At 35.1% G+C, this 21,139-nt stretch overlaps 1 protein-coding gene and 1 long non-coding RNA gene across 2 annotated transcripts; both read right to left on the bottom strand.

Annotated features, from left to right (window-relative positions):
• Window positions 1-720: 720 nt before the first annotated feature.
• On the bottom strand, window positions 721-20,615 carry LOC108737723. Its single transcript, XR_001937892.1, has 3 exons — window positions 20,336-20,615; window positions 2,808-2,890; window positions 721-2,633 (listed from the first exon to the last, which is right to left on the bottom strand). It is a non-coding gene; the product is annotated as an uncharacterized LOC108737723 (long non-coding RNA).
• On the bottom strand, window positions 9,736-14,144 carry LOC108737719 (CAAX prenyl protease 1 homolog). The gene is made up of 2 exons (XM_018470792.1): window positions 13,271-14,144; window positions 9,736-13,206 (listed from the first exon to the last, which is right to left on the bottom strand). Exons 1-2 carry the CDS (start codon window positions 13,343-13,345, stop codon window positions 11,959-11,961), a joined length of 1,323 nt encoding a protein of 440 aa, XP_018326294.1. The 5' UTR covers window positions 13,346-14,144; the 3' UTR covers window positions 9,736-11,958.
• Window positions 20,616-21,139: the final 524 nt, after the last annotated feature.

Here is a 21,139-nt window from a genome sequence, read left to right as displayed (position 1 = left end):
AGAGGCAGAAACGGGAGTTAGGAGGGGTAGAGATAGATCTAGCTTAGATTACTGTTCGCAAATAGTTAAGGATGTGGGATGTTCTAGTTTTGAGGAAATGCGAAAATAAACTCAGGAAGGGAAGGAGTGGAGGTGCGTGTCCAACCAGTCTTAGCACTGACGATTGCTAGATTGCAGGACCGACTGGTGCAGCAAAGCATTATCATCATAAGGTCGTCAGTCCTAAGACTGGTTGAACACGCACCTCCACTCTTTCCTATCCTGAGCGAATATTTGCATTTTCCTAAACCTAGAACAACCCACATCCTTAACTATTTGCGAACAGTAATCTAATCTAGGTCTACCTCTACCCCTCCTAACTCCCGTTTCTGTCACTAATATGTCTCTGATTAGACCTTCATGCCTTAGAAAGTGTCCTACTAACCTATCTCGCCTATTTTTTATTGTCTTCCATAGAGTTCTCTGTTTTCCTATTCTTTCTAATACCTCTTTATTTCTAATCTTCTCTATGTACGGTATCCTCATCATTCGCCTGTAACACCACATTTCGAACGCTTCTAACCTCTTTTTTGCCGCCGCGCACACTGTTCATGTTTCGCACCCGCATCTATATCAAACTTTTTTTCTACTTCTTTACACATCCTATCAATCCACTGTTCCTTAGCTGCCTTACACCTCCTAATTATTTCCCACTTTATAGCCTCATATCTTTTTTTGCCTTTCTTCGTCTGTCCTGTTTTTGTATTTCCGCCTTTCTTCTATTAATCCTACAATCTCATTTGTTATCCAGGGTTTCCCACTTTCGTGTATCTACACTACATTCAGCACTGATTTGCTATTGAAGAGTTAACAGTGTTCAATATTATCAACTTTATGTTGTTAACCTTGTTAAAATTAGAAAAGCCCGACTAGGTGTGAATTAAATGCCTGACGATCTCTATTCTTGTTTGCGCCATTTCGTCTCGTTTCGTTTGTTTTAAACAAAAAGACGGCAATCGCACATCGGATCAGTTCCCGTAATCATTAACTTGCTAACGTACACATAATACACGAGTTTCCATTCATACAAACAGGTAGTCAATGAAATAATTGATGTCATGAAGTGATGTACGGCAAGTGGTTCTGGCGGATACCGCTACATGCATCCGGTGGAACGGTTGTGCCGTTGATGGACGAGTAATTCCCTATTCAAATAATGACGATTCATTATGGATTTACGCGTTTACATACCTAAAGAAATCGTTGTCAAAACACTACTATTGCATTATGCACTTTGCCTACATATCAACGGAGTCTTCAGCATGCAATAATAACGTACTAGCTAAGGCATCAGCACGTTTACCTATCTTGATTAAAGGTAGAATTGTAATGGTCCTAACAGGTGAATGTTTCGATAGTAAAATTATTAAAAGATTTCGTTTACGTCATCGATATAGTCTATACAAACCAATCTAAAAAGTAATAGCAATAGCAACAGCACACTGAACCTACTAGTAATACCAGCTAACACGACTGTTCGGTCGTAATGTATTTATACTAGTAAGACCAAGACCGAAAGAACAAGACCAAGACAAAAAACAAGACCGAATATGAAAGACCAAAACTAAAGGCCTCCTCGGACACTCAAAAATAGAGTGTATAAACTCTTAAACTTCACGAATTAAGCTGCAATAGTTTTCTAAACTAATCAAAACTAATTCGTAATTAATTTCCGGAAAGGAGTTTAACAATTTTGACAAAATTGAAAAACCAGGGGCGTGTTGGGACTCATCATGGCCCTATATTTGAAATAGTGACTATACCACTTATGGCTCCAGAGCTATGATACTTAGAATTTAGTCATCTTTTAATGACACCTTATTTGAATATATTTCAGGTAAAAGTTTTGATTTTTTCAACCCTTTAGAATCCGATTTTCTGAAAACCCATTCTTTTATGCTGTCACAATTTTAATTGAAATCGATCCAATTATTTCGGTTGTATATTGAACATCAATCAGTTAGTTAGCCAGGAGTCAGGACAAGTTCCTTATATATATATATATGTAGACATTGCTACCATTGTAATTTGGTATTTCGGTATTCCAAAGGAGCTAAGTAATGAGCAACTACAATTTCTTCAAGAAATATTACAGTATCGACTTACTGGAACTATGCATATGCTTTTGAATGTTTAAAATGTTTATATCGGTAATAAAAAGTCATAAGATTATTTTCATTTTGTGATGTGGTTTCGTAAAAACGAATTCGTTTCAATCCAGTTAATTCCCTTACAATGAGCAGAATGGAAACATGAACTTCACAGTCAGTTAACGCTAGAAAACCTACCTACTTGTTTAATCTCTGAAAGCAATCTAAATTTTTATGGACTTTCTAACTCTATCGCTTTCCTGAGTGCCATAAACTGTAGCATGATACCACGCCATGCCATCACGTTTTATTTGTAAGAGTTGTCTGCCATTCCGAACGTGTGTGGCATCGTTAGTTCATGTTGATTGATATCTTTGTGGTGACTTTTTTTTTTACTATAGAAACTCATCGCGACGCCTTGGTCAGTTGTCGGGACTATTTTATTTTTCACCAGTGAAAGAATTAGCAGTTATATATGTATGGATGGTCGATAATAACGGCTGCCTGTAATAATAAAAAAAATTGAAAACAAGTAAATGAAATTCAAAAATTTTATTTGAAAGGTGATCAGTCTATAATTATGATTATCAATTAGAAAGTTAGAACATGATTTTAAAAGTTAATAAAGGTATATAAAGGTAGTTAAGGTATCTGATGTAAATAAAAAAAATATCAAACCAAAATGTGTTATCAGAACTTTGCGTATGGGAAGAGAATTCTTTAAAATGACCCCATCTTTCGGAAAATTCGTTTTTGTGTTCCTGCAACGTAAAAATAAAAGCCTGGTGCACATTAAAATTATTCCTTTTTTGAATTACAGAATTTTATTGAGAAATGGTTTGTATCTTAATAATATACACGGCAGCCAATATTTTTAAGGGTGGTTTGCCCGGGGCGGCCTTAACTGTAGAGACGGTCCAGCTCCTAAATATAACTACATAGTTAAATTCCAGTTAGAAAAAATTCGGGTTAAGGGCTAAAAAATATTTCTGCTTTATCAGTCAGGTTCATCAGTCCTAAGACTGGTTGGACACGAACCTCCACTTTTTCTTACATTGACGTAATATCCCACTTCTTTAACTATTTGTGAACAGTCATCTAATTTAGGTCGACCTCTACTTCTCTTAAATCCTGTTTCTGTTTCTTATATGTCTCTAACTAGTCCTTCATGCCTGACTAGTGTTGCCCAAATTCAGTCTTGGTCTTGCAGTCTTGGTCTTGTTCTTGCGTTTTTGCAAGACCAAGACCAAGAACAAGACCGCGTATTTTTAGCAAGACCAAGACCAAGACTGACCGTGCAAGACTTGAGCAAGAACAAGACATAGCCTGCAAGACTCTTGCGTCTTGCAGCTAGGACTTAGCGCTATTTCACTGAGTAGTTAGGTGTAACAGTTCGGTGTATAGGTAGGTACGCTTAGGAATTCTATGAGACGCAAAAAACTGTATCAAAGAATATGAAAAACTGGACCTATGCGCATTACGACTAATACCATAAACATAGCGAATAAAAAAATTATTAAAATCAAACTGAGTGCATGCATAGTTATGTTTTAACCATCGGCACTTTGATAATGCGGCATCAAAGGTTTTGTACTTACTTCTCAAAGAAATTTGCCGCTTTTCGGAAGTACATGGTTATGATACACGCGCCGGCGGCTTCTTTTGAAATCTAAAACAATCGTTGCCGCCACGCCGAAATCATAACATTTGACACTATTTGATTGCCGCCATAGGGTGTAGGTATACTCATGCAAAATAATTTCGAATTTTTTTACACGCTTTATATTATTGTTTGATTTGCGGCGGCATCCTTATCATAGAGCCGGCACGTGGCGAGGCGGCGCGGTAGAAAGCAAGGATCATAAATGTTTATTAAGAAACAGTTACTTCCATGGAAAACGACATATAGGTCAGTTGATTTTTCGAATTTCTTATCAAATCTTCAGTTATTTATTAATCTGCTTGATCTTTACTATGGCTATATTCATTCAAGCTCACAATGTTCCAATTCTAATACGTTTTTCTAGGATTTAAAGTAAACTTTAATAAATAGTAATAGACTAATAGGTAATTGCAAGACTTGCAAGACTCTTGCTGCAAGATCAAGACCAAGACCAAGACTGGGAGCGCAAGACCAAGACCAAGACCAAGACTGGGAGCGCAAGACCAAGACCAGGTGTATTGGCGCAAGACCAAGACCAAGACTGGCTAAGTCTCGTCTTGTTCTTGCGTTTGGGCAACACTATGCCTGACAAGATGTCCTACTAACCTATCTCGCCTATTTCTTATTGACTTCCATAGCGCCTTCTGTTCTCCTACTCTTTCTAACACCTCCTCATTTCTAACCTTCTCTATCCATGGTATCCTCATCAGTCGCCTGTAACACCACATTTCGAACTCTTCTTACCTCTTCTTTTCCGCCGCGCCCATCGTCCACGTTTGGCACTCGTACACAGTCATGTTACAAACATATGCATTTAAAAATCTTATTAAATCTAAATTAACCGTTTGTATTATAATCCTAAGTGTCGCAGTGACAATTTACGGCGTAGTTCCGCGTTAAACTTGAGAATTTAATTGTCACTGCGGTTCATTTTCCCAAAGAAAATTATTTGAAATTCTAATAAAAAAAAATTATGATAATCAGTAGCGTTCATTATCTATGTAATGAAAAATCGGTTTGTGTTATGCGGTTGGCCCTTTAAAAAAAAATAAAATTTTGGATATATTTAAGTAATAGGTTTACAACTTAAGGAAATATCAATCGAGAAAAAATATACTTTGTGTGTTCATCACCACTAATTACCTTCTTTTATTATATGGTAAATAACGATGAGCTTACGTACTTGTTACGCCAGGCAAATTGGCGAGAGACGGTACCGTTCACGGAAATTTCATCGGAAATGCGTAGTTTCGTTTCTAAATCCACAGAGTCGTTGTTACCGGAGCGGAAAATTCAATGCAATTCTTAGGTCGTCATGTAAACATTCCCTTGGCAGACCGGAACACGAAATTATACAGGTAACATACACCAATCTATCCATGGATAGGTAGCTACCATTGTACCTCCTACTTACTGTTGTGTACATCGCATCGTTAACTGATGCACTCGAAGATTAAAACATTGCGCACCTGCCATCCAAAGGGAATCTAAATACTCTACATAATAATGTAACAATGATTGCAAACATCGGTATGTTAATTTTTTGCGATGATTCGTTGCGGATTTGACAGACAATTTTAAAATTAACCTTCTTTTCTCATAAAAATAATGGTAGGAGCACTCTTTGTGGTTGTAACAGTGTAAAATTTTTGTAAAATGTATTCTAAATAAGATAAGAAAATAACCTTATTTAACCTAACCCCAACCTAACGTAATCTTAGGTATAGTAAAAAATTAGACTTCGCCAACGAGTCATTATTCGTATTACAAAGTATACCTACAAGCATATACATTATCGCTACTACTTTTTAATTTGTATATCGAAGATGCAATTAATATTGTTAAAGACAGAACAGGGACAAATGATTAGCATACTTAAATTTGCAAATGATAAAGCACTTTTAGTTCTAGAGTAATTACAGTTAGTTTTAGTTAAAATGAAAGCGGAATTGACAGAGGAATATGGTATAAAAATCAATAAAAGTAAATGAGTTATATGTATGAAAGTATGTGAGGGATGTTAGAGCCAAAGCAACTAGGAGAAGTTGTCAATTATCGATATAGAGACAGTCAGATAACTCACAATCAGGACTAAAAAAACCCTAGATCGCAGAGATATAGAGCAAAGGATAGTGCAAGAAAGGGTCGCTTTTAACAAAATGAATCACTTTTGGATTCGAGATTGGCTAATTTGGAAATTCAAAAACGGTATTAAGATTAAGGTAAGACACCTTCTCAGGCATGAAGGGCTAGTTAGAGATATATTAGAAGAAGAAACAAGAGTTAAGTTAAGCAAATAGTGAGAATGCAAAAATTGGCTCAATATAGAAAGAAGTTGTCCAACTAGTCTTCAGGTTGAAGACATTATGATGATGTGTAGTTAGAGAGTATGAGATTTTAACATCATCTAAGATCTGAACAAATTTTATAGTAAGTTGTTCAAATAATACAGTTGGTCACGTTTCTAGTAAGGTCAACGTCAAGTCCACGTTCATGGTCACAAATTGATTTCCCCCTCGAAAGCATACCTCTTGGGAGGTAACGAAAACCAATCAAGACATTTGAGGGTTTTTGCAATAATTTTTATCTACATTTATGACATAGTTAAAAGAAAAATAGAACGCTGTTCTTAGTGGGCTATTCGCCTGTTTCGGAACGTAACATTCCCCCGGCTCCCCCTTATTATGATCGGATTCTAATCTAACTAATTTTACAAATTCCGGATGAGTGTGAAATCTCTTCAGTTTATTAAGGTAGACATAGGCGCAGTAACAATTTTTTTTCCCAGAAGGGATCAAATTTTCAATTCTATTAACAATATATATGTAAATTATTGTAGATTTATCTTGTATTTGTACGAATAATTGATATTCTAGGGTGCTTAGGAGGATTCTAGGGTGAGCCTGAACCACCTGACCCTTCCCTTTGTTATGCCAATGATGGTAGAGTCTTTTTAAATGTACATTATTTTTTGTAAAATGCCCGAATTTAGTAATGAATTTCTCTTTGTACACTTAAATATTCTGATTATTTATTTTGTGAACGAAAACGTCGTTTACGCTGCACTTGTCCCTTGTGTAATGTAATATATTTGCCTTTAATACCAGTGAAGTATCTGAAGCAATCACAAATGCAATTCAATATTTACGCCATATGACCTTTCGTGCAAGGGAGGCTAAATTCTGTTTAGCCTGATCAAATATTAATCAGTTGTCATTCAAGCTAGGAAGCTCGGCGTGAAATGTTAGCTTACGTATTCGAAAAATTTCCGCGACCCTTCCGATGATAAATGTTCAATAAGATCGGTGATTGAAAACCAAACAGTTTCTTATTCATGGCACCTTGCATTATTTATTTAGAGGAATGGATTGACTTATACTTATATTCATAGATTAATCTTTGTCTGCGTGAAACTATTTGTAATTGTTTATAATAAATACAAGTGTCAAATTAGGAAAGAAAGTAAATGGTTTTGATATATTTTTCGAATCTGGCTCCAGGAAAGCCCGAACACATTGTGCACAATCTAAAATCCAAGAAATAAAGTAAGTATGAATGAATATGATATTGAGATTAATATATTTTGAAATCTTGGTTATATTATTTTGGAAATTGACTTTGGGGTTTCGAAATTGTGATGTATTTAGGCAATTTTGAGGTTATATCGCGCTCAGCGTCACAAACAACATTGAAAATGATACCTCTAGCCTTATTTTTTTGATCCATGTAGACAAGTGTTGTTTGATTTATCGAAATNAATATTAATCAGTTGTCATTCAAGCTAGGAAGCTCGGCGTGAAATGTTAGCTTACGTATCCGAAAAATTTCCGCGACCCTTCCGATGATAAATGTTCAATAAGATCGGTGATTGAAAACCAAACAGTTTCTTATTCATGGCACCTTGCATTATTTATTTAAAGGAATGGATTTAGTTATACTTATATTCATAGCATAATCTAACACTTGACTTTGCCTGCGTGAAACTATTTCTAGTTGTTTATAATAAATACAAGTGCCAAATTAGGAAAGAAAGTAAATATTTTCTAATCTGGCCACAGGAAAACTCGAATACATTGTGCAAACTGTAAAAACCAAGAAATCTAGTTAACATGAATCAGATATTGAGATTCATATATTTTGAAATCTTGATTGCATTGTTTTGGAAATTGACTTTGGGGTTTCGAAATTGTGATGTATTTAGGCAATTTTGAGGTTATATCGCGCTCAGCGTCACAAACAACATTGAAAATGATACCTCTAGCCTTATTTTTTTGATCCATGTAGACAAGTGTAATTAGATTTATCGAAATGTGTACATATTTTCAAATTAAATGACATCTTAGACAGAGGATGAGCAAGCGGAGTATGATGACATAGACACAGCAGCAATTACTGGTTCACAACAAGCGTCGTAATAAATCTGCAAGTCTATTAAATTAAATTGTAATAAATAGTTGCAGTTTATATTCTACTTATCTTTTTGTCAGTCGAAGCGACTATTAAGTACATACGTATTAACTAAGTAACAGAATTAGGTATCTATCACATGCTACAAATATGTATTATGATCTTAAACCAATGAGTTAGAATAAGATCCTGAATTATGAGGTATCTTTCAAACGATTGAAATTTAGTTACAAAAAAAGTTGTTTACTTTTTCCTACCACAAGTTGTAACTGATTATGAATGGATTTTAGAGTAACCACGAGTAACTGCAACCTTTTAGACTTGATCTGTCTATGTCTGACTGATCGCTGATTACTTCTAATCCCGTATCACAAAGTTAGAATTTTGTCAACTCTCGTTGTGGAAGAGGGGTGAACAGGAGGATGTTAAAATTAATTGTAACCTATACCAATTTGAAGAGTGGGATGTTGGTGGCCTTCAAATGTCGAAAGAGTTAAAAATCCCTCGACGTGAGGTCCGGACCATTCGAAAGGTAGTCGGCAAAGTCCCATTTGAATTTTTTTAACCACAAACCGCTTCCTCGGGTCCTTTCAATTGCATATTTGAATATATCGACTTTACCTAGCTAAAATTGCATTACGACAAAACGCAAATGCTTTTTGATGCCTTAAGTGCCTACTTCCATGTAGGTATGAGTGAAAATAGGTATCACATGTTACATGAACTACACATACGATATATTGGGACAGTCCCATGCGTCGTGTCCGTGTAATAAAATTTTATTTTTGGTAATGAGTGTGTAGTAGGAAAAAGCAAAACGCAAAAAATGTCCGGCCAGGTGTGACAGCTGTGCAGCGGTTATTTCTAGGGCTCCGTTGACAAACATTGAGGCACATGGCGAGAGTTTGTCAGGCGCACATGGCGGCGCACGTGTGAGCGCCGCGACGCCGTCGACGGCCGTCGCTGCCGCCACATATCACCGCCACTGTACCGCGTACTGGGCCCCAAAATACGCCCCACAGACGACGCGGCTATAACTTGTATCAGCGACCGCATAGCGCCCGCCCGGGAAGGCTATTATGACCCTTTCGATCCAGGGTCGGACCAGCTAACAGTCTCTACAAAAATTGTACTAAATTAGGCATAAATTTTGTCTTAGACATTTTAAAAAATGACTTGGCAAATTATAAATGGTGCTTGGACATATTCCAAAATGCCTATAGGTACTTACAACAATTCATAGACTTTCCATTATTTTAGAAATTTAGTTAAATAAAACTATTTTGGGTATATGCCCAGGTGATGGGTTTGTCAACTGGAGGAGGTAGAACGGGTAGGGATGACCTTATAAGGCACTATCATCATCATCATAAGGTCGTCAATCCTAAGACTGGTTGAACTCGCACCTCCACTGTTTCCTATCCTGAGCTAATCTTCGCATTTCCTTAAACTAGAACAACCCATATCCTTAACTATTTGCGAACAGTAATCTAATCTAGGTCTACCTCTACCCCTCCTAGCTTCCGTTTCTGCCTCTAATATGACTAGACCTTCATGCCTTCCTACTAACCCATCTCGCCTATTTCTTATTGACTTCCACTAAACATGCATAAAATTTTGGTCCAACGAACGACATGACCTAGAGATTCAGACCATTGCTTAGCATTCTGTGGTGTCCATGGATCACTTGAACAAATATTAGGGTAGTAATATTCCACAGATAATTATTCACTTTCTTCTGTCTTCATTCACAATTCCTAAAAGGTAGTTCAAGTGGATCTTCCGTCGTACTCTCCAACATGTTCTGGATATACTGCCCGGCCACCAGCATTAGCAGCTGGTTCAAATGAAACACCCAAAGGTTTTTTATATCTGCCCCGGGGAGGTAATTACTATTTTCGTTTCAAAACAATTAAGCAAGCCAGTAGTGTTAAATTATTTCCAATTTGCCAATACAAATTGACGGTGAATTGATGCTGTTCTGATTCGAGTGGAAGACAAAAGGATCTCTGAAGAAACTCGCCACTCGTTCTAGTGAAACGTTAGGAAGCAACTCTAACACATGACGGTCCTTGGGCCCCGAATCAGAGCAGTATCAGTTCACCTCCTGGACATGAAAGTCTTTACCAAATTAACCGTTTAAATTGCTACGAGTCGATCTTTTTTTGGGGTTAGGTTGGGTTAAGAGTGTGGTGTAAATATAGAAATATAACAGTGATGTGTCGCTGTTTTATGATTTGAAATTAAATTAAAGCAATTTTATCAACGTATAATTAAGAAAGGGGTTTTTTTTGTTAATTAAGTAGCAAGAACTACCAATCAAATTAATATTTGGAAAGTTATTATGAATAAGAATTGGTTGAAATATTCGGAAATCCGTCTCTGTTTTTTCTGAACCGCATGGACAACAGTTGTTACCGGCATCATTGAGAACAGTTATCTCGACGAAAATATTTCCTATATTTTTGAGATGTTGTGACTATTTTTCTTGTATTTTCACAACATGTTCAGAAGGCCATTATGAGCGGTGATGTGTTGTTGGCTGGCGCTGTTTGTAATTGCGGGTGTTATAAATATTACTTAGGTGCAGCGAAAGAAACTTCTGCTCTAAATAACTTTCTAAGAAATAGTTCTCGTTTACGTATTAGACAAAAAAAAATGAATAGGATGTCTTTGTCCTGTGACAACGACTTTTCATTTCTTCTTTTTTATTAAGTACTCACCAGAAAGACTACGACAGTCTGTTAGGTTTTGTTGCTTAATGAGCTAAAGGCCTGACCGTCTCAATGGCAAATGAAAGAAATTATACACACAGTTAGGAAAAAATGCACATAATAGGTTTGGAGTATTTTTATTAAAATTTTAACAAAATTCTCACTTATCCTACCAGGTAAATACGATATATTATTTTTAATACCAGACATGGAAAAAGCGTCCAACTCTACGTGGAGATCTTTTTTAAATGCCCTTTAGAGATTTTTTTAGAACAAAATAAATACTAAATAATATTGAATACTCGGCAAGTAATACGTTTTAATGGAAAATAATTTGGTAATAAGTGTTAAGGACACTTATTTGATATGTTGGGTCGTCTTGCAAATAACTTTTAATCAAGTTATCCTTCAGCGAAACTCATTATTTCCTGATTATTCGACATTATTTGGTATTTTGTCCCTGAAGTAATCTCTAGAGGTAATAAAAAAAGAAAGAGTCTCAAGTTGATGCCTCCTTGAATGTAAAATTTTGCGCTTTTTCTGAATCCAGGATCAGAAATTAGAATTTTTAAATTAAAAAATCCATTAGACTTGCAAATGACCTTAAACGTTACGATCAAGGTCACATTGTATGTAACTATCAGATGTTTTTGATTGATAACTATGACGAGATGTGTATTTTGATCTTGTAAATGACTGAAGGTCCTTTAGCCTTTCCGGGTATACGTCACTTCTACCCGATTTTTGCAAATTTTTATATAAGTGTGGTGTATGAATTTCTAAGTGTTCTCATTTTGTAGCTCATCTTTATTTAAATGTGTATTACAGTATTTTTGTTAAGTAATTATTAATTTACCATATTGTTATTAAATTAGGCGAGGATTGAATCCTTTTTTTAATTATGTGAATTAATATCATTTGCTTGATAAAGATTCATTTAGATTTCCCCAAAACACTCCATTAGTTATTTTCCAATTTTTTTAATTCAACTACCCTTATTTATACCTATTTTTTAGCATTGTTCCATATATTTTATTAATTTATATTATAATTTTTTACGATCTTCATGTGAATTTTTCAGCATATTAAGGATATTTCTAAAGAATCCTTTTTTAGTTGGCGTGTTATCCTCTTCAATCAAGTTCTTGTAACGTTCAATTATAGTTGGCTCATTATGATACCATTTATGGTAGGAATTGTTACAAACGAATTGTTCATAATTCGTCTGATTCATTCGGGCCAAAGTTTTTAGAAATTTCTTCTCGCATTTCGTTTGCTTAGTAAAATTATCGGCATCTAGCGTTTGATTTCTGTACATAAATCGCCAGATATAAGTCAACAGGACATTCAAAGGAAGTAAAATGTACCAGACCATCAAATTCAATCCGAGACAGAAAGGTTTGTGATGTTTAGAAAATCCAAATGTTACATACAACAAAGTGTTATCAAACAAGTTCGAAAACGTAGTTAATACCAATGTTAAATACATTTCTTTAAAAAAAATTTGAACAATGTTATGTTCACACATCCACCAGCCGAGTTGTTGCGCTAAAATACTCAATAATTCGTCATCTGTCAGCTTGAAAATGGCCCTTTCGTGTATATAAACTTGTTCGTATCCTAAAAATCCTGAAATACGTGCAATTGTACTCCATTCCTTTCTACTGTAAATAATGTGCAAATCGTTAGTAGGAAAATTAACTTTGCTGGCCAAATAACCAAAACCCTGCTTCAATTTTGGATCTGTTAAGAGAGTCTTTTTGAGAAATAGAATGTCATATGCGGTATCCATAAGGAGTAATATTAAACAGCCCATAATCCAGAGGACGAACAAAAAATATTGATCAGTTGATGATACGACAAGAAAAGTAGTAATATATATCAATCCGTGGAGTGTTTGATAATTGAGTAGATCTTCTATGTAAGTTTTCGTAAAATTGAAAAAAAATTGTTGTCCTGGCTGATCATGTTTTTCCTTTAGGTAAACCGTGTCAAATAAGGTTAAAGGATAATTTATGAAGGCAGTTCCAACGTTCACTATCAATAACCAAAGTAGACTTAAAAAGAGGTCTCCTCCAACAGGCACATAGTCATCAAGAAAGTACCACAACTTTGCGTAAAACCCATTTCTGATAATGACCGTTGTTATTAAAGCGTTCCCTATTATTTTGGGAAACGTTATCTGCAACTTATCTTTGTGATAATGTCTTCCTTTTTCAAACTTATCTGATGAGAGACATCGTATTATAAATTCTGAAATATCTATATCCTTGTGAAACACGACAAGATAGTACTAAAACATAGTAAAATATTTTAAATGTTAATCAGTTTACAGTATAAAATATTGCTGTAGGTACTTGTCTTAAATTTAAGTAGCATTCCCATATGCAAATGCCCCAAACGATTCCAAGAACGTAAGATTGTAAATACATTACGGAATTTTGACATTTAAACGTCACATAGTCACCTTATTACCTACTGTTTATGTGACATCATCAGTCCTACATCATTATTTTCCCAAAACGCATCATTCCATTCCGGGTAAAAATTGTACCTTCTCCTTATTAGAAAAGGATTTTACTATCATTTTAGTTTTCACCCTTATCATTTTCATTTTTCATTTCCCTGGTGTGAACCTAAGAATGTTTGGAACAGTCTTGACATTTTGCTGAGTGAACTTCAGAGATTGTGTGATATTTTTGATAAACCAATAATTTGAGGAAGAATGACAAAGTGGAAATTCCTCAACCAATACCGAAGGAACAGTCGTAAAACCCCTGGGAAACCTTCCTCTTATTATTAGTATATTTACTGAAATAACATTATTGTAGATCCTGTACTGTTTGATTTGATTCATATAATAAAAAATTTAGTGAATTGTAGTCCTTGCTGTATGAACCTAAAGCGAAATTTAATGCATTTTCGTGTTATTCTAATAAGAATCAAAAGATTGAAATCGCATCAATCTATCTGTTTGGACAAACTTTTCAACTGTTTGAATTGCTTATCTATGATTTAGGCATTTAGGTATATTTGTACACTCAGTTTTATTTCACGCAGTTGAGGAAAACTGTCCCATTATTATTGTGTGCTCAGTTTCATTTAAAATGAGCTTTACCATACACTTCGTTCATCTTCAAACTCTGTAGTGCCTCGGCCCCCGGCGGGGGTGTGACAACAGTAACAATTTTTCCCTCATTAATTTGAGGTAGCGTGTAGTGGTTAAAAAAATTCAAAAAAAATAATTTTCAGATTAATATTTCATATCAAATTTTAGTTATTTATATTCCCGACTAAATCCCTTTCGTAAGGGTTACCATTGTAATTAATACTCATATTAGGTGTTTTTATTTTACAATTTTTAACAAAGTTCACTGTCATCAAGGAGCTTCGTGAAAATGAAGAAAAAATGCATTATTTACTAGTGTTTTATATTTTTGATATATGCATACTATAAAGTAGGTAGGCATTATACATAATTATTGTTGACGATAGCTTTTTATTTTAGTAAAAATGTGTTCTTTTTTTTTCTGGTGTCCTTGTAAACACTTGTCTCGGAAACGGTGACCAAATGTTACTTTTATTGTTGTATTGTTGCGCAGATTGCGCTTTGTATGTTTTCCACGACCTTCCGTGAACACCCGAGAACACACAAAGCCAACTTTGATATTGTACAGAAATGAGCATTTTGGTGAATTGAGCCATGTGCCAGCATTACCAAGGAGCAGTCTTCTTTTACAACGGGGCAATATGGTAGACAGATTGTGGGAATTGAAAATAACTCAGGCTAAAATAGGCCGGAATCATCGCCATCGGTATAGTATCGGTAACAACATACTGCGTACAGATTTTCAGATGCAACGTTTGGGGATGTTTTATGTCGACAGTAACAACGTAGTTTCTGCATGTGAGAATCGAATTTTACAGAACACACTCCGAATATCAATAGACCAAGACGTTGTGCCAAATGTTTTCTGCTTTCGGCTTCGTGATTAACATACGAGTAACCTGCAACGGATCACATAATCCCCCTATAAACCAAACGTCGAACCGACAAAAGATCTTTAAATACTTAAATGAAAAGTTTAATCTCTACAAGACTTTTGATCGTCGAATTTGTAGCAAATTCAAGCCGATACGGAAGGTATTAAAATGAAGCAAACTGTCTGCCTCTTCTCAATATGTATTCAGCTTTCTATGCAATCGGTAGACGGTATAATGCCACAACGAGGTAAAACATAGTTTATTATATCGCCGGAAACTGTCTGCCGATAATTGAGCGCCGGATTCGTTTCCTTTTTACTTTCGTTATTTATTTCTATGCGAGATTCACAACAATAAAAATTCGAAATCCATAAATATAAAAGTATAGGTATATTCTAAGCTTCCAAAGGAAGACGGTGTTGTTTTCGTCTGGTCTATGTCGTGGTATATGAAAAATTTGGTTATGGCGGTCGCAACGTCTCCGTTTAGACGCCATCTTAAAAAAGGGTGTAATTTGTTTTTTTTTTTTTTTCCACCCTAATAAAAAGGAAGCGATATTGACAAAACAATATTATATAAATATAAATAAAAGTTAAACAAAAATGCTAGCACATAAGGGAAGGAAAAGTAGGGAAAGGGCGAATTTAAAGATAATTAACGAAAAATTAGAGGAAGTGGCGGATTTTCGGTATATAAGGAGTCAAATAACTCAGTATGGAAGAAGCAGTAGAGATATAAAACAGATAGCGCAGGGTAGAGTCGTTTTCAATAAAAAGAAGTCACTTCTGTGCTCGCGAACGATTAATTTAGAAATTCGAAAAGATTGTTAAAGGTGTATGTTTAAAGCGCGGCGCTTTACGGGTGCGAAACGTGGACGGTGGGCGCGGCAGAAAAGAAAAGGTTAGAAGCGTTCGAAATGTGGGGTTACCGGCGAATGATGAGGATACCGTGGATAGAGAAGGTTATAAATGAAAAGGTGTTAGAAGGAATAGGAGAACAAGGGACTCTAACAAACTTAATTAGAAATAGGCGAGATAAGTTGGTAGGATACCTTCTTAGGCATGAAGGGCTACTTAGAGACAAATTAGAACCAAAAACAGGAGTTAAGAGGAGTAGAGGGAGAGAGTAGACCTAGATTAGATTACTGTTCACAAATAGTTAAGGATGTGGGATGTTCTAATTTTAAGGAAATGCGAAGATTAGCAAAAAGTGAAATGTGTCCAACCGAATGATGATAAAAAAATAATTTATTTCACCTGTGAAACGAAGGAAATTGTCGTTAATATTTAATATATTTCCCACTGTGATTAAACAACTTTGAACCGGCAGAGGCTGCTAATCTCACATATGTATAAGTGAGTACAGAATACCAAGTCACCACGCAATTCAATATCTGGGGCAAACTGATAATGATAAAATCATTGTCGCCACCGTGTACTCATACATAAATTCATACATATTTATTTATACGCAACTACTACTACTACTACCACCATTACATACAAACAAATGTATGATAGATACATGCAGAACGGTAAGTACCGTTTCACACGCCCGGTTGACAGCTAGGTGCAAGTGTACTCGAATGTACTTACGATAGTCGTACATATAACAATCGTGTCCGCCTATTTAGCTGATTAGTTGGTGAGAACTTTGACGGAGACCATTGAACCACACACGAGGAAGTGGTGAAATGATATCGTGGAAAAGGCCAAAGTAATCTTCACGTTCCGTTAGGTTCCGCTTTCGCTTCCGTAAAATGCTTCGTGTTATAAAGTACTATTTAAGCGGTTTTGTTATGCGGGTAATGCACCGTTCGATTTTCTGGGCTTTTTCTTTATTTTTGCACGAACCAGGTCTGTGAGCCGCAGGATGCAGGCGATACGTCGATACTTTAAATGTACTACCTCTTCTAAAAATTATCTCGTCAATTTGCAGGACTGATTGGCGGCATAATAATAATAATAAATTATCTGTGGGAATTGACGTATCTTCTTTCTTGTTTCCACTTGGAACTGTAGTCATTTGCTGCGTTTTGGACATGCCGTGGTTAAGTTAGGAAATGCTTCGTGAGTACTGCAGACAAAGTGAAAAGAGATAACCGAAAAATAGTAAACGGTGCAGCGATTAGAGGTTGCTTAGGTACGCAAAAGATCAGAGTCAACTTTATAACTGCCTGGTTGGAACCACATCTTTAAACAAGCGTCTTTCCTTAACAAATTCCTGAGAATGTTGAACTTTCGATGCTGACAATTTCTGCCTGTCTGCATGTCTTTATGTTACACATCAATTGGTGTAATGTTATTCCTTATTCTTTATGTGACCGCTGCAATTCCTACCTGACATCTCTCTTCTATGTTTACGATATTCCTTATAACGTCTGTTGTGAGTAAAGTAGCAACCGCTTTGGTCTAGTTAGCAAATTAAAAGAAGAAAGTAAATGCGACATTTTTATTGCAGACTGTGCCAATGTTGAATGTCCCAACTACATCTAATAATTTAATTAAGCAATTTTTCAATCTTCTACAGACTAACTCAAACTCAAACAAACCATGGCTCGGGGGCCTGATGAAAAGCTCATCATTTACGTCACCTTTAGACTGGAGCTGTGGTTCTAAAAGTATGTCGTGATAGTATTTCGTCAGAGATTCATCCTAAAGTATTAGCAATTTTCCAATTATCTTCTCATTGTTCTATCAAAATGAATCGATAATCAGTTATTTGGTCATTTTACCAAAGTGAAATGTCCAAATGTTCTAGGGGTATCTTAGTAGGGTCTAAAGTTTTCTGAGTGCAATATTGAGCAAACAATATAATAGCGTTTTTATAAAAGGTATTATTTTTATCTTTAAAGTATAGGAAATCTAAATGCTACACCCCGAGCAAAGCTATTCAGCGTCTATTATCATCAAAATATGTATACTTTTGTATGATGGAAATCATTATTTAAGTATGTTTAAAAGTGTATACTTATAAAACTTTATGTTTAAATAGTAATTAAGTACCTTTAATTGCTTACCTGTTCGTTCTTCATCAATTACACTTATTACAAAATTATCGATTAATAAACAAGTAATCATTTTTTATTTTATATTGCAATGACGTCGGTGTGTTCATTAAACAGTAATTGGAAAATTAACCCAATCAATTTCAGGTTGATCCGAAGTTGACTGGTTAATCAATAGCTGTAGTATGCCGTCAATGAAGTAGGCACTTATAAATAATAATCACCCTCCTCTATATTAATCGAAAATATATAAAATTATGGCTGTAAAGATATGCTATCAAATCGTTATCAACTCCTGATGCCGGTTTTCTGATTTTAGTGATGCTATTGAATCATTTCGGTGAAAAATTTTAGGAAAAATTGAAGGATCAAAGGCAGTTTCTCGCGGATCTTTTGATTTTCTGTCTTCTTGAAAATGCAAACTACATATTCTTAATAGTTTCGGTGGTTATCAGCGTTTACCTATCCATCATCATAAGGTCGTTAATCCTAAGACTGATTGGACACGCACTTCCTGAGCTAATCTTCGCATTTCCCTAAATTAGAACAACCCACATCCTTAACTATTTGCGAACAGTAATCTAATTTAGGGCTATCTCTACCCCTTCTAACTCCCGTTTCTGCCTCTAATATGTCTCTGACTAGACCTTCATGTCTGAGAAGGTGTGCTACTAACTTATCTCGCCTGGTTCTTATTGATTTTCGTTGAGTCCTCCTATTCTTTCTAATACCTTTTCATTTCTAACCTTCTCTATCCACGGTATCCTCATCATTCCAGTCCATGTTTCGCACCCGTAAAGCGCAGCGCTCCCGTACATACACCTTTAACAGCTTTTGTTTATTGAAGGCGACACGACCTTGCGCTATCTTCTGATTTATATCCTTACTACTCCTTCCGTCCTGACTTATCTGACTTCCCAGATATCTAAAATCAGCCACTTCTTCTAATTTTTCGTCTCCTATTTTTATATTCGCTCTTTCCCTACTTTTTCCTACCCATTAAAATAAAAAACCCTGCTTGGGCACACTATTATATCCATTCCTTTCCCCGTTTCTCTATTTCATTCATCCCTGATAGACAGTTGAAAAATGAACAATAAAAATCAGCATTGGATTAAAATTTGCGAATTTTGAAGTGTTGTATTATTTTGTGTACTATCTGTAGTTCCCTGATGTCTATAATATCATCAAATGACCACTAGGTATATCAAATTATAATGTAGCAAGAAAAGCTGAGAGTTTGAAACGTAAAATAAAAGTTGGTACCCAGCGTGGGCATCTCTCGATTAAAATAATTTTTAGATTGTTATTTCGGTGCTAAGTTTATAAGTTGTTTTTCGTAACAGGTGTAAACAATTTACTATTTTCGTACCTTGGATAACTGTGTCTTGTACATCGGGAAATGATAAATGTAGAAAAGTAATAAATTTATGTCGAAACATTCAGAAAAACCACATAAAAATTGGTTCCAGCTGTGCGTGCGTTAACACTAAGAGTTAAAAATACATAAATTTTTCGAAATCTCCCACCTGAGCTATAATGTTCTCCACAAAATGTGTTAAGGCGATAAAAATAGGTAGCTTAATAGGCAATAAAATACTTTTATTTCAGCGTGCTCTTGAAGGTATTTTACTGTTTTTAAATTACTTACAATCGTTAGGCCATTTATCTCAGAGTGAATCAAAGATTCTATGAAATTTCTTTCGTACCAAATTTGGTGAATTTTAGGTCAAGAGTAAACAAGAACATGTAATAATATTTAATTATTCTATTAATTTAGAGGTTTAAGTACAAGTCGTTATCATTATATATATATTGTAAAATTTTAAGTAATTTATTATCAAAAATACGCTGGAACCACTAAATACTCCAGTGGATCAAATGGTAACTTCAACTTCGCCACTCCCAAAGCTTCTTCTAATTATGATCATGGTCTCTTACCAAATTTGAGCAAAATATCTTTTAATGGCGAAACGTGTGTTAGAGGTATCTCAAAATCTCATGGACCACGAAATGCGCCAGGGTCGGACATTTATAACATTTATATTGAAGAAACTGACGAACAATGTTTTTGTTTTTAAAAGGTGCAAATGTAGAAATCAATGATCGGGCAGAGTTTTGTCACTGCTCAACCCAAAATTATGGCCCATGACATTCTAAATTACCTCTAATAATTTTTCTTACCTTTTCGTTATTATATTTTGAATTTGGATTTATGTGCTTTTTTACAGACGACATTTAAACTTTACTAACATAACTTTCAAATTTAGACATTTTTCATTTAATTTTATTCCCAACAATAATATTCGTCACGGTTCCGTTACCGAGTCGAACTTATGTAGCGTTTGTTGTTACGAAATTAAGTTGAAATGTTAGCGATAGTGATATATGTCCCTATACGTACCATGGTGATATCAAAAAGATTACTTACATGTTACGTTGTTGGGTCCAGTCGCAGGTGAGGTTTTGTGGTACCGCAGTGTCGTGAGATCTATGAAAATTTACCTTTCTTGTACACTGGACTGCAAGAAAAGGTTAATAAAGTTCGCGTGTAACAGTGTAATACTGATTCGGAATGAAATTCAAAATGCACCAGCGATTTCCATTTCGTATAACGTACAAGTAAACAAACATTAACTGTTTGGATCCGATACGTTATTGATTTCTCAGTAGATATTATTGATTGAATTAGTGATTTTGGTTAATAAACAATGTTTATCAATTTATTGCTTTATTTACCCTTTACAATTTGTGGCTTTTTATATCATTAAAAGGAAGTAATATTATCACTCATAATAAAGATAATGAAGATTAATCAAGTCGTCAAGTTATGTAGGTACATATTTGCTAACATTCACTAGAGTATGATCAAAATCGTCATGAAAAGAATAAATAAGGGACATTCACTGATCAGCTTGGTGGTTGTTGATATATACCAGTTAAGATACGCTGTGCTTCGGTTATTAACTTTAAAATACTTACCAAGATAGGTAACAAAATGACGATAACAAAATACGATATTTTTATTTTACCTAGAATGTGGTTATTGTATCGATAAGATTATGAATGGTCTTGTCTTACTAAAGAAATTATGACCCTATATTAGGTGTGTTATGAAAATTATTGTAGAAAAATGATGTAATGATGATATTGCGCTTTCACAAAATTGAAACTAATGTTGAATTCTTTGAACAGAAAATTTGTACAGAGGACCAATGATATGTGAAATCAACTT

Source organism: Agrilus planipennis, unplaced genomic scaffold (genome assembly GCF_000699045.2).
Source record: "Agrilus planipennis isolate EAB-ADULT unplaced genomic scaffold, Apla_2.0 scaffold144, whole genome shotgun sequence".
In the NCBI taxonomy this organism is placed as follows: Eukaryota; Metazoa; Arthropoda; class Insecta; order Coleoptera; family Buprestidae; genus Agrilus; species Agrilus planipennis.
This window is presented reverse-complemented; position numbering and strand designations above follow the sequence as displayed.